Consider the following 14708-nt stretch of genomic DNA (forward strand, 5'->3'; position numbering starts at 1 on the left):
CAACTTGGTACACAGTGTTTACATGAGGGAATAAATACATATATGTTAAATAAGTCAAGACCCTTTGGCTAGTTCATTTGCTAATAGTTCTTCCGGATAAACTTTTTACCCAAATTAAAATACTATTATAGCAAAACAAAAATGTATTTCATACATGCAAACACAAGTAAGGACTTTAACATTTGAAAGTATAAAATTGTTGGAGAGTGTCCAATTATCACACAGGCAGTTAATTGTTTAAGTCGCAACTACAATTATTACATTTTTAAACAAGCTCAATCCAAGAAATGACTCAAGAATGTTCATATGATATATAGTTATATTGTTTGCATTAGTGACTAAGGTCACTCTCGATATTGAGAAAACACGATGAATTTACATTTTTGGTCACTGTCTGACTGGAATTATTATCTCAAAATAATTAAGTAATTACTTGATAAATTCTGAACTAAGTATACCCTATTGGTTCAACAACTTAAAACATTTGACTTTGCTAGAAATATACTTATGTTCAATAGATGCCATTTGTTTGTTTGGTTGAAATATGTTTCAGCAAGAGTCATTCAGAATTTAATATTACCAGAAGTAAATTAACTATAATTGCCCTTTACATAAAATACATATATACAGGATTAAACCATGTGCCCAACTTAGTAAATGCTTGATATTTAGTTCTGCAACTGAGGCCACGTTTTCGTCTTTGGCTTCGAATGATGTCTCCGTCTTTTGCTTCGAATGATGAATAGTTGCTTAACTAACACGAGTACATCAATAACTTATATAATAATGTTTTTCATATATAACCTTTGAAAGACAACAATCCACTGTTCAAAAATTTCAATGCATGTGTTACATCATACAATATCTAAATATGACTTAGACCATTAATAGGGTTAAGTAATATTTACTGCCCCTGCACACACAAATATATATATATATATATATATATATATATATATATATATATATATATATATATATATAAACATTATTTTAATTGTTTCCCATTTTCTGTAGCATATCATACGTATTCAGTTATTTTTCTAATTTCAGGACTTTAGATAATTATGCACCGGAATGTTCAGCGTCGAATTCAGGGACCGCGGCTGAGATAAATAATTATATCCTGGCAACATTTAGAGCTAATTAATAAGAAAATGGACCTTGATAGACTGCCCAGGCAGTCGCATCACTATGTTCAAGACTTGAGCACAGACATCAATGGCCATGACTGATGTGCACTCAAGCGGTCATATGCCCTATTTCAGAAATTAGAACGGACATCAATGTAACCATAATAGTGTATATCCTTAACAATTAAACAATTACTGTCATTTATCATTCATGTTGAATATTGAAAAACTAATCAAGTAATTTAGGCATGAATGTAAGCCTAAAGATAGCTGGAATAAGCAGAATATGAGATAGATTAGCATGGTTTTATCAAAAAAAGTAATGACTTAATTAATTATTGCCCGCAAAATAATTCAGAATACATATATACACATTCAAGGAACACATTTCACGAAGCCAGCAATACGGGATGCAAACAAGCAATATCGACAAACCCGAAAGCACGTAATATTTGCTTAAACACCCTTCCATATGCTTTGTGTGATACTTTACCCATGCAGACAATCAGACACCCATAATCACATATGTCCAAATTCAATGGTAATATACAACTAGTAGCAATCGCTGTTTAGTGTGAGTAGTGTTATTAAGTTAACTTTATACTTATTTCTTAACCTCTATTATAAAGACAGCTGACAGCCGATTCAATCACGCTCGAGTCCGTTTTCTGGTATTGGGTGAGAGGCGGACACCTTTCTTAATAGATCACTCACACCGTTGTATGCTACTAAACTACGAGTTACAGATTGATTATCCTTAGTTTGTCTCACTTTAAAAACGTAATGAAACATTTCGAGTACAATTAAGCGCTAATGTTAAAATAAACTTACAAAGAACGTTAAGCCTAGGTTTGTCATCAGATGAAAGTAGCTGACCACCATTATCTCCTCGACAGTTGAGTATCATGCCCGTGTGGTTTTTCTGTGGGGTAAATTCAAGTGTACTGGTAGTGACGTAGTTTGAGGTATTGGACTCAATTCCAAAAGTGAGTTGGGTGGAGCCCAGGTACCACATTACTGTGGCCACCGGACGACACGTTGACGTAACGCAGCGAAAATGTTGCGGGACGTATTCAATCACAGATAGAGGGTCCGTCTTAGGAGTAAGTGTCACTGACGTGATGTCAACTGAAATATGAAATAATGATTCACGTTGCCAGTATTTAGTAAGGAATGAAAATTCATATATTTCCATATGCTCGTCTTTACTGTTTTAAAAAGTGATAAGATATGGATATATATATATATATATATATATATATATATATATATATATATATATATATATATTTATATACGAGGGGGAGTCAATAAGGTCGTGAACGACCCCTTTTTGTCGCTTATTGTACATCTTTTTTTTCTTTAATTGTTTTTAACATCATATTTCACATATGATTTAATAAATACGGAAATTAATTACTAACTTATTTCATATTTTAAATATTTTATATTGATTTATTATTATATACTGTCAACACCGCGGCGCACTTTGAAATGGCGCTGTATCTAACATAACAATGTTATATAAAGTACGTCATTTTTGCGGGAAAAGAGCGTGTGATTCAGGCAAGACTTTTACTGACGTCACTTTGACGTGTCGATCATGTATATACGAAGTTTTGACGTCATACCATAAACAACAACGGTGCGCTGACCTTTTAAAATACCCACACTAGGATTATCTTCAAGTAAATGACGTCAATGGATAACGTTGAGAAGCGGGCTGTCATTAAGCATTGCGTTAGAGTCGGAATGACGCCCACCGACACGCTCAAGTTCATAAACCAGGGAAACACCGGACAATCATGTAAGCGAAGTTTAGTTTACAAGTGGCACGGGAGATTTTCAAATGGGAGAGAGGACATCAACGATGACAAACGAGCAGGAAGACCGTCCGAGCTTTCTACCGACAGACGAAGAAGCATCGACGAACTTGCAGATATGTTTGATTTATCGCACGGCACAATGAATAAAATAATTACAAACGATCTGGGAATGAGGAAAGTCTCAGCACGATGGGTGCCGCGACTTTTGTCGGAAAATGAAAAAAAACGTGCGCGTGGAAACGTCACAGTGCTTTCTGGCACGTCACGCCAGAGAAGGCGACCATTTCTAAAATAAAATCGTCACGTGCGATGAAACATGGCTACACTTCTATGACCCTGAAACAAAAGCTGAGTCAATGGTATGGAAACGACCCTCTTCACCGCCACCAAAGAAAGCATAGGTCATCAAGTCAGCGAAAAAAGTGATGTTCCTCGTCTTCATGGATCACCGGGGCATACTCCTGTCACATGCCATCCCCACTGACAAGACCGTCAACGCGGGTTATTATCAGAAGGTAAACAGTATTAAAAGTCTAAAAATATTGTTTTATTAGTTGGATTTAAATATTATATTTTAAATAAATGCTTATTTACAAAAATAGTAAAGTGTTTCATGTTTGTTTCTTTTATGATTAATTCCCTAATTTTATTTTAATTTGTTCACAGGTTCTGCGCCGTGATCTCGTTCACGCCATCCAGAAGAAGCGCCCGGATGTTGAGATCGAGAATCTCATCTTTCACCAAGATAACGCCCCGGCCCACCGTGCACAGGAAACACTGATGACGATTGACTTTTTAGGATTTGAGCGTCTCAATCATTCGCCGTACTCACCTGACCTCGCACCTATGGACTTCGCGATTTTTCCAAGACTGAAGGCCGATCTTCGCGGGAGACGTTTCGAATGTCTGGCAGAGCTCCGCAGCGCAGTCCAGTCATCGTTCGCGTCCCTGTCCGAGACATGGTTTACAGAGGTGTACCGGAAATGGGTCGTCCGCCATCAGAAATGTGTCCAAGAGAGTGGAGAGTATTTTGAGAAACAATAACGCCCATAACGTCAACGTCATGACATTGTTCCGAAGTGCGCCGCGGTATTGCAGATGGGTATTTTGTATTTTTTATTTATATAACAAAATTGAAACCTATGTCCGATCAATGCAATTAGCATCTATTCTTTGATATTTAATCCAATTTACTCTTCCGAACGAAAACAATCTACAATTTACGCGTATATATCACAGGAATTAAAATACAATTAAAAGGCCGTTGATGTTTTGGTTTGTTTTTAATAAGCTAGGTCTAGTAATAATCATGACTTGTTACTTATTTTCCAAAATAATATGTTAAAATCTATTAACACGTATGCAACTACATATAGTAAGTAACAAAATGAGGTGCGTAAAGCTAGCCGGACAGCCGGACAGTGGGAAGATTTCCCCGGCCGGAAAAGTTATTCTCTCGCTGGAGGATATAATTGATCCGTCTAGATATGTTTATCTCAAATACAATTCGCAAAGATAACCTTTGTGTGGAAGGGTTCACAACCACATGCCACCAAATGTAGGTCGCCCCACAGAGACATCTCACTAACATAAAACGCTAAACTGTCACCGAATCGACACAATCTAGTTTTCTGGTTGGCCTTGGTCAACATCACCTGTTTGGTGGTACTCCGCTTACGTCATCCTAGCAAGTACCATACCCAGCCAGAAAACTTTTTTCTTGTTTTACCGCCTACATTCCACGAGCCTTAAATGAATCAACGAATCTCAATTGTGACTTAAATGGTGTGGTAGGTATTTTTCACTCTAGTGAGTACACAAGACAAAGTCGGAAACGGGTTATCTGTCGAGTCATGGAGTCTTTGCAAGTGATTTCAATGAGTTAACATGTTTTCCCACAGTAGAGACCCACATGGTGTGGTAGGAACACCTCACTCTAATGAGTTCCAGAACCAACTTTTTTGTCGTGTTTACCCAATTTTGCGAGTACCTTAAACCAATTTTACGAGTTTTTCAAGATGTATGACCTATATGGGTAGTAGGTTGATGTGTCCTCCAATACACTTAATAGGCAGTACTTGGCCTAATTTGATCTAGTGATTAACAGACCATGCCGGAAAACGTTATTTTATTTTGTTTTGGGACCATTCTACTTTCAGTGAGATAGCGAGATATTGTGTGTTATTTAGTAATTGCATGTACCCTAAAATGTAGTTTTCTACTTTTTTAGGTCCAACTTTGCGAGTGTTTTAAACGAGTGACTGAATTTACCACAGTGTTGACCTATATTGGGTGGTAGGTGGGTGTGTTCCCTACTTCAGGTGGTACTCCGTCTAATCCACCCTAGTGAGTACCAGACCAGCGAATATCACACCAAGCAGGTAACGGGTTTCCTAAAGTTTTAGGTGTAACTTTGCGAGTGTTTTAAACGCGTTAACAAGTTTCCCAAAAGTGGAGACCTATAAGAATGGTGACCTATATGGGGTGGTAGATGAAAGTGTCCTCAATATTCTAACTAGGTGGTGCTCCAACTCCTTTATTCTAGTGTGCTACAGAAAAAGCCAGAAAACGAGTTTGTATTGATTTGGACAATTTTGCGTGTGCTTTAAGTAAGATTTCCTGTGTGGTGACCTATATTGGGTGACATATGTGCGGAACCCATTCCATACAAAGGTTATATTTATGCATTGCTAAAATAAAGTGTTTGGGATAAAAAATAATGAATAAACAATATTTACGGCGGGAGCAGTTTTCCGTCCGGAGAATAAAATTTCCGGCTGGCGAATATATTTTTCGGCCGGAAAACTATTCTCCGGCCGGAAACTTTTTTCTCCGGCCGGAGTTATCTTCCCGCTGTCCGGCTTTCCGGCTAACATCACGCACCTAACACAATAGCATATTTTGGACTTCAACTATTCAATTTATGGTGCGAGTACTGTCAAGGAGTTATGTTTCGAAAACAAAAATACTTGATATTTTAGGGAACAAGATATAGTGTGGAAGCTACTTTTTAGAACCGGAATCTGATGAAAGTTATCTTATGTTGTACAAGTATGCTTTATATCATATTTAAATAGCGCTTTGAATTTCGAATGATATATATCATGTTCATATAATAATCTTATTATATATTCTAATTACAATCGTGTTATATGATTAAGATATCCTCAAGCGTTTTATATAAAGCGTTAAACCAACACAATGTTGTAGCTATGAAGAAATGCAACGTAATGGAAGCATTTTTATTAAGACAGCTGGTGTTATCATGTTTTCAGGTAAAATGTCTTAGACTGAGCTTGACAAAATAAACTATGACGACGAACTTATTTGATTTAAACACAATATTCTTATAAAATGCAATACAAAACAGACACGTGTCTTTGTAATAGATAACTTGGAATATATTTGTGTTGCTTATTTCATCACAAATATATTACATATATGACATTTAATAAGCATTGCAAGTCTTATTGTACAATATCATTTTTTTCCCTTCAGTTTTTATAAATACACCATCTTCAACATATTGAGTTTGAATATACTTTTCGGTAAAGTAAGTGCCAAAAGTGAGTTCTAAAGTAAATCGCCAGTGTTTTCGAGCAAGTCCTACTCATGCTTGACGCACATGTGTATTGTGTTGTGATTTCTAACGCCATTTGTAGAAACAGGTCTGACATCAGTTGGACGTCATAACTTAACACCAATATATCATTCGGTTTCGATGTCAAACGGCGTGCGAAACTAACACAATGTATACGGACAACGGAACATTGACATCGTAACTCCCCGCCACATGGATGAGCTTACCATACATATGCATCTATCGGTTACTTTGAAAATACTTTTTTGTCAACAAATCTAAAATATACATTGATCATAAGCAATATTGAATTCATTTTTAAGTTGTTGGTTAAACAACTGAGAGGATGAAACAAATACGAATTTCCTTTTTTTGTTTTTTTCAATGACTATTCTTTGAATTGTATATATCGATCTTAAGATATTTTATTAATCAAGCACATTTATCACTAAGTTGTTTTCATATTATATTTTTATAGGACATACAAAATAATGTTACCTGCATACGTGATATATATTTCAGAGTACTGGCTTTTATTATCACTATTAACGCAAGTGTACAAGCCTTCGTCGGTCTCATCAAAATATTTTACCGTTAAGGTAAATATGTTGTATACTACAGGCGTTGTAGTTTTGTTCACATCGAACTTTTCTCTATTCTCTGTCTCACAATTAAATATTGTGCATTTTCCAACATTGTTGGTATCTCTTTTAAACTCAGCCGACGTAACACTATCACTCGTGTTACAGATTAACGTTATATCACCGTGTAGCTGTGCATACTGTTTGTCAGATATCAGCAACAAATCACCTGAAATCGAATAAAACGTTTAATAGTAACGACACATATTTATCTAGACTGTATCAAATCCTAAATGGGTTCTTAGCTTTTTATCAACTATGAATACTTAGAAATGCAGAAGCAGCTTAATTATAGTTACGTTTGTGTCAGACACACACACACACACACACACAATCCTTATATTACAAATGAAAGTGATTTTTTAAAGAAATAAATCTTCAACAAAGATTTGAGACGACTAAGAGTTATTTAACCTCCTCTTTTTTATTAATGTGCTATAATGCGTTATTGGTCCCGGCTCAACTTCCAATACCCGTAAGCTCTTGGTAAATAAACCTATTTTTGCATACTGGGATCTGTGAGATATATTTATCAGCTTTTCAAATGATCACATAGATGTTTTTGCTCAGTTGTGGTGATACTTTTATGTAGCAGTCATAAGTACAAATAAACAATTACTGGTCAATCAAGGCCCACAACTCAACACTACCTTGTCAGTTGGTACTAAAACTATGTTGAAAAAAAATAAATATTTATTTACATTGTAATTATTTGATATTAATGCTTTTTTTATTCAGTAACGTTTGATTCTCCAAAGAAGTTTGGATTCATATATTTTTAGATGTTTTCGGGCGCTAGCTAAAGACGTTTGCTTCCGTTTTCACAGGGGGTGTGTTATATTCTTTGAATATGAAACTGAAATAGTTTGTGCTTAACTGCCTCTGTAACGTCTATGTTGATTGGTCGAGATGGATCTTATAACTTAAACCCAAATGAATGAAGTCCATTATTGGCGTTTATTACCCTTTGGCTCGCTATTTCAGCTAATAATTTATTGATAGACATTTATTCATGGGAAATTGTAAAGAAGACGCACTAGCATTTCTATTGAATACACTGAGTTGGAGTAAAATGTATGCGTTTTAATAATTGGTTAGGTCTCGCTGAAAAAAAAACATTATATTTTACTACGCTGTATAGACTGCTTCAATTGGTGGTCTCAGCTGCCTTGTTGACATCCCGCCTGTGGGTAATCCTCCGCTGTATTAAGACCCCATAATGCCCGTTCTACGACACCCCTCACACACACCTACATGTATCCATGATGTTGATAAGGGGGTAGCTGTAATCACGGGACTGAAACCATACTCTTTCTCGAGCTTCTGCATCCTCTCCCATGAGCAACCGCATGATTATTCGCCCCGTCCACTGTTTCATCCAGACACATTAACCGCTCGTCTACCTTCACTCGCGCATCCAAAGCCACCCATGACTTATTTATGTCCTTCTCAAAGTTCCCTTTTTGAATCTCAATTTTCATCAGGTTCATTATATCCCGGTTAGTTGGTTCTTTCGGTATTATTTTCCGCTATTGTTGCGTTTTCCCTACTAGTACCCCTAATTACAACGTACCGTTACTAAAGTTAGTTCACATCAATGCAGAACCAATATTCATAAATACTTACATCGCCAGTGTGACGCGATATATTTTTTACCATTAATTTTGATGGTTAAAATAAGGGTTACTTGGTGATATGGTATTCATTTTATATAATTTATTTTAAGACTTACATAAACTAGATATAAATGTTTATTTTGAAAACCTTGTTGTATTAATTGTCATTTTCTCATCTGTGAATGTATAGCTTTTGTCATTTTCTCATCTGTGAATGTATAGCTTTTGGGGTAAGTTATGTTGATGTAAAAAATATGGGGTATTTTTTTGAAAATCTTTAAGGCATAATTTAAATATAGCACGGACGAAAAAAATAAACTCTGGTTTCAACGTTGATGTTAACGCGAGATGTTTACTTACATCAAGCAAAGTACAAACGTGACATGTGAGTCTGACTTTTTAACAGTTACTCTCTGGGCCGGGTTTGAACAAAAAAATAATGGAGTCAACATACCAAATATAACAATAGTCTTTGTGTACGTTTAGGTCGGTCACTACAATGCAAGGAGACCCTAAGTGATCTGTAATATTTCTGACATATTACTGGTTAAAGGAGAGTGGTTCATATAGTCATTCCATACATAATGTTAAGAGGAATATAGTCGATATGTATGCGAAAACTACAGAAACAAGCTCAGTACCAAAAGTTTTAAACATAAAACCGGTTTAATGGCACTGTGTAAACGCCAAAGACATAGAACATAAAAAAGCACAAACAAGAAACATAGAAGAACAGCTCAAATTTCCCCAAAGAGCACAGTGCATAGATACTATATATATATAAAAAACGAGGTATGTTTATCAGGGATTGTTAGATAACGCCATGGAATGACCAGTCAAATGTAAATTAAACATATGTAAAATTACCTTGAGTTCTGGCAATCGTCAGCATTAAGTAAAGGACGTTCCATCGGACGACCTAAAATGACAATCCAAATACTAAAATATTTAAATCGGAGCCTGGATATATAACAAGAAACAGACAGAACATACCGTTTATAGACTACATGCTAAGAATTATCTTTTGTTGGATAATGAAACGACAAAAACAAAATATTTTTTTAATGTTCAGTATGATTTATTGTTTAATTTCTAATTGAACCTTTCATTATTTTCATAATGTGTTTGAATTGGTATCTTCAACAAAACTTATCGTTTCTGGGATATTATTATTTTATTTTGAACTGATAGTCTGTATGCAGTAGAACTTACTTAATTTAAAGTATCCCGGATCTTTTTCTGCTCTTAGATTAGCTACCGGAAGTATTTTTATTGAATTATCAGTTCGGTATCATGGTTTAAAAATATAATATTTACGTAATGTAAGAGATACAGAGTATATGAGGTTCCTAACTCGATTGCCAATGATTTTTAGCTTACACGATTAGTCGCTTTTTATCGACTTATCAATTTCTAATTTAAAATTATGTTTTTGAAACAGCATATTTCGTACAGCAATTTAAAAAAAAAAAAGTTATTTCTAATCAATTCAAATATTTGTTTCAGCGTTTTCCTTTTGCCTTACCTTCAATCATTCGGTGATTTGTGTCTTTATTAAGCAAATACATCCTGCGATACATTCAAGTGATAACAAAGAACAACAATGAGAAGCGAATTCCTCTTATATCAAAATTACTTTCTTGCAAAGATCCAGACTTAGTTTGATCAATATGTAGCGTCCGGTTTAAGTTTGCCAATCAGAAATACTTGCAAACGGTATTCTTCAATTTTCAACACCAACAATTCTGAGCAATTGACGTATATCTCATATGTATACTCGTATACGACATGTAATATACAAGCTCAATGGTTATTATCAGTTGTACAAAAGCATACCCGAAGTCGGCTTGCCCGATGTGAATATTAAAATCCCCTATGTTAAATGGCGCATTCCCAAGAGTACACATTCAGCTTGTACTTATACAGGGATCTGTTTCTATGGGGATTATTCATATAAACACAAATCTATAAAATAAAGTTTGATGTCATTGTTTCGAACATATATATTTTTTTCTGTTAGGAAAATAATTCAGTGGCATTATAAAATATCAAAATCACAATGTTTGATAATGTTATATGTTTTAAAGCTTGAAATAAAAATGTCAGGCATACCCTAAAATGACACAAAGTTTTTTCAAGGGAATCAATAAAATACCAACACATACTAAAGAAATCCAAACGGGCTTATCTAATATCACAACTGAAGGACAGTTACAATAATTCCTTCTTCTAAATAGACTTGGCTTCTTCATTGCTTGAGATTTAAAATCGTCGACGACACCTTGTTGTATAACCATGCTGGAATGTTCCTGAATGCATTGTATCAAGTTTAGATTTAAATTTAACTTGCATAACAAACACCACTTTTATCTATAAAGTCGACAAAAAACATAACAAAATAGCTTTCATGTCATATCATCGTGTTGAGCTCTACAGCGTTTTTAATAATTATGAGATTCCCGGAAAATATTCCCATGTGTCAATATACAATCTATGATTTTTTTCATTTGCTTCTGCTGCTGACGCAAAATAAGACCTGATGGAACTAACGAGGCTCGCCAAATTACCAGATACTAAGCGTGCAAGCAACATATGATTGATTGTTTTGCATGCATACTATTGACTTAAATTTTATAAAATCATTGACGTTAAGACGACAGTGTTTGTTAATTAAACCAAAAACCGCGTTTATGACAAATATCTATTTGATTTTACTGTGTTTCAATGTCATAATTTTTAAGTTGGGATCGTCTTAAAGCATTTTTTTTGCAAAATCGTATACTTGGTAGAAAAGCCGGAACAAGTGTGAATATATTCACAATATATTTGTTATTTGCAAAGAGAAAATCAATAGCCTTAAAATGGATGCTCTGGCGGCCATTTAAACATTACGGACATTTATTAATTTTAAGAGCTAAAATCCAAATCAAAGATGAAAATCGTTAAAATGTGAACAACCGCATTATTGTTTTTTTTCTATTTTAATCACAGAGTCATCGTTATTAATGGAGGTTATATAAATAAGAAAGAAATGATTGGGTTTTTTTTTAATAATTTCAATTTTCATTGTTATTGCTTTCGATTGTTTAAATGTCACATCATGTAATGTACATAACTAAATTAATTTATTGTTTAAGTATTTGTGACTGGTCGATACTTGAGTTTTTGCTTTCATTCATGGCTGGTTATGTATTTAGTTTGTTTTATTAACAATTGTGTTATGACTGCAGCCTATATATTTTCAGTGATTTTAAACGTTTAATCGTTTCTTTTTTGTACAAATTCAGCATTAACTTACAAAACAAACCACGCAAAAAGAACAAATGGGTTACCAGTTAAATGAAATTAGTTCAGCCATTCCAATGCGCAAATATGATGCAGTTTTCTACGATTACCGTTACCAAATATTGTATAGTAAAATGAAAGCAGTAAACAATCCCAAGTGCATATGTTAAAACATGTAAGATTGTTTGGAAATATTTAAAAAGTGCATACATGTTACCTTCTAGATAATTATTCAGCACAAATAAAAAATAATTTGAATATTTTAAGATGTATATTAATAAATTTAAACAATGAAATAGAGTTGGTAGAAATATGTTGGTGCCACAAACATAGATGGACTGTATTTGGAGTATGTCGACCCATGTAAATGGTACCAGTGTCTGGTGAATCCTATACTGTTCCGTCTATGACCATCCACATTAGTTATTTCTTATAGTAATACCCATAGTTGGCCAAACAATGAAATCGAATTCAACTGTTGTTACATCATAGCTCAAAACGTGTTTAGATTTACGTTAACAAATAAATTAATGTCCATCAAGTCCGAAAACAATATAAACGTGGTTACACCAGGGTCAACAACGTGTGGAAGTAGATAGTGACCGTGCTGAAATTCGAACTCTTACGCAAGGGCTACAATCCATTTTGTGTAAAATTTTATAAATACTTATTTGAAAACAAAAAACAGTCAGTGTGCAATAAGCCTAATAAATAAAAGAAATGGTAAATTATTTTCATTTCCACAATTATTTAATCTAAAAGTATACACATATTTAAAGTAGTTCTTACATTTGATATTACACTTTCCTTGTTTGCAGTGAACAATATTGCACTGTTACAGTTGTTATTTAAATTACGGGTTAGTATGTGACCCGAACTGGGGTATACGTGACAAGGAAAACCATATCCTTGGTTTCCTGCGCCCTATATCCCATATCGGGTATACGTGACAAGGAAAACCATATCCTTGGTTTCCTGCGCCCTATTATAAGTACGTCAAGTATCAGTCGTTGTCAGTCAAACTATGTATATTTCCGGTTCGTATGTTCCCTACATCAGCTTCTATAAGACTGGCTATAATAATAGATAAAAGTGACTGGTTGCCTGATGACAGCAGTACTGTAATTGTGTGTGTGTTTTCAAATGAAATGTTTATTTTGTGTTTTTTTCCTTCAAACATATAACAATGATTATCAAAATAAAACTGTAATGCAAAAAATATGTTTAAAAATACCATATAAGTTTTATTGGTTGATGTATAATATGCCTAGCAATTGATAAAATACGTTGGATAACAACCAATCAATAATCCCTTCTAAGTTTTTATTAGCAAAACATGGTGAAGTACCGAAATATTTTTGAAAAAAAAGTGTTTGTTTGAAGTTTCCGTTTTGACCATTTTTGCAATGTATGTTTACATAATATATATTTATGAAAACTCTAAATATTAGAGCATTTTTGTTTATTATGGTGTTCAATATCAATGTTTACTGAAAATAAAACTAAGAGGTTTTCTTGTGCAATCAGTAATTATTTCCAATATTTTGGAACTGTAATAATAAAAACTAATTAAGGCACTTTATCTGCTTCTGGGAATAAGAATTTATTCCAAGAAATTGGATTTTGACCTAAAATACAGCACCTGATTTAAGTTTGTTATCGGATACATGTAAATAAACTTAGAATATTCCAAGTAATTTGGAAAGTAAGAAGATGAAATGAAAATAGCCTAAAATTCAGATTCAACCAAGAAATTTAGGATAAGGTTTAATTTGGTGAAAAGGGAAAGATGTTTAGGGTTGATTTAAATGCGAGAACTATGAATGAAGCAATTGAAAAAGTAGGGGAGGAGGCACATAAGTTCAAAGAAACAAAGTTCTAATAATAACGCATCAAGGAACTCATGGCTTATTTCAGTTCCACTTGTTGGTACATTACCACAAGTGTATCAATCGATGCAACCAACATGTGCGTACCAATCCCATCTACCATTTCATCCACCCAATCCATATCAAATGGGTTCATTTCCGACTATGATGCCGCCTTGGATGTATCCATATCCCATGAATCCATACATGATGCATCCACAAATGCAATAAGGTCTGAGAATGATTGGCATGTGCCCAGGTTACGTGGGTTATCAGCCAGGGTACCAATGTATACCAAATGCTGGTTTCATGAATGGGGATGTGAATAATGTACCTAATAACTTAAGCAGTGTTCATGGGAAATACCTCAAAGCAAAATTGAAAACCCGATTTCGGGTATGTTAAGGGATAGTAGTTAAAGTATTGGGGTTATGAATAATGAACCTAATATTTTAAACACTGTTTATGGGGATATACCTCAAAGTAAAATTCAGAACCCGTTTTCGTGTATGTTAAGGGATAGTGGAACAATTACTTGTATAAGTAATGTCCACGGTAGATTGGACGATTTAGATAGAGGGCCACACTTTGATAATTCGGTTGGATGTCGGGCTAGAGGAAGCGACTCTCGACCAAGAAATGGTAATGTACGGGAAAGAAGGTCCCAATCTGATGATTTGGGTAGTTCTGGGGGTAGAGAAAGCAACTCCCGACAAAACGGTAATGTCCGGGAAAGATTGTCTCAATTTGATGATTTGG

General features: G+C 34.5%; 1 protein-coding gene across 1 annotated transcript in view; it reads right to left on the reverse strand.

Annotated features, from left to right (window-relative positions):
- LOC128235179 (hemicentin-1-like) overlaps positions 1-14708 on the reverse strand; it is a 52141-nt gene that overhangs the window by 28970 nt on the left and 8463 nt on the right. Inside the window, exons 2-4 of the mRNA XM_052949925.1 lie at positions 9664-9715; positions 7038-7349; positions 1965-2261 (exon numbers count right to left, since the gene is read on the reverse strand). Of these exons, the coding sequence (XP_052805885.1) occupies positions 1965-2261; positions 7038-7349; positions 9664-9715 (661 nt within the window). The remainder of the gene's footprint in view (positions 1-1964; positions 2262-7037; positions 7350-9663; positions 9716-14708) is intronic.

Source organism: Mya arenaria, chromosome 5 (assembly GCF_026914265.1).
Source record: "Mya arenaria isolate MELC-2E11 chromosome 5, ASM2691426v1".
NCBI lineage: Eukaryota > Metazoa > Mollusca > Bivalvia > Myida > Myidae > Mya > Mya arenaria.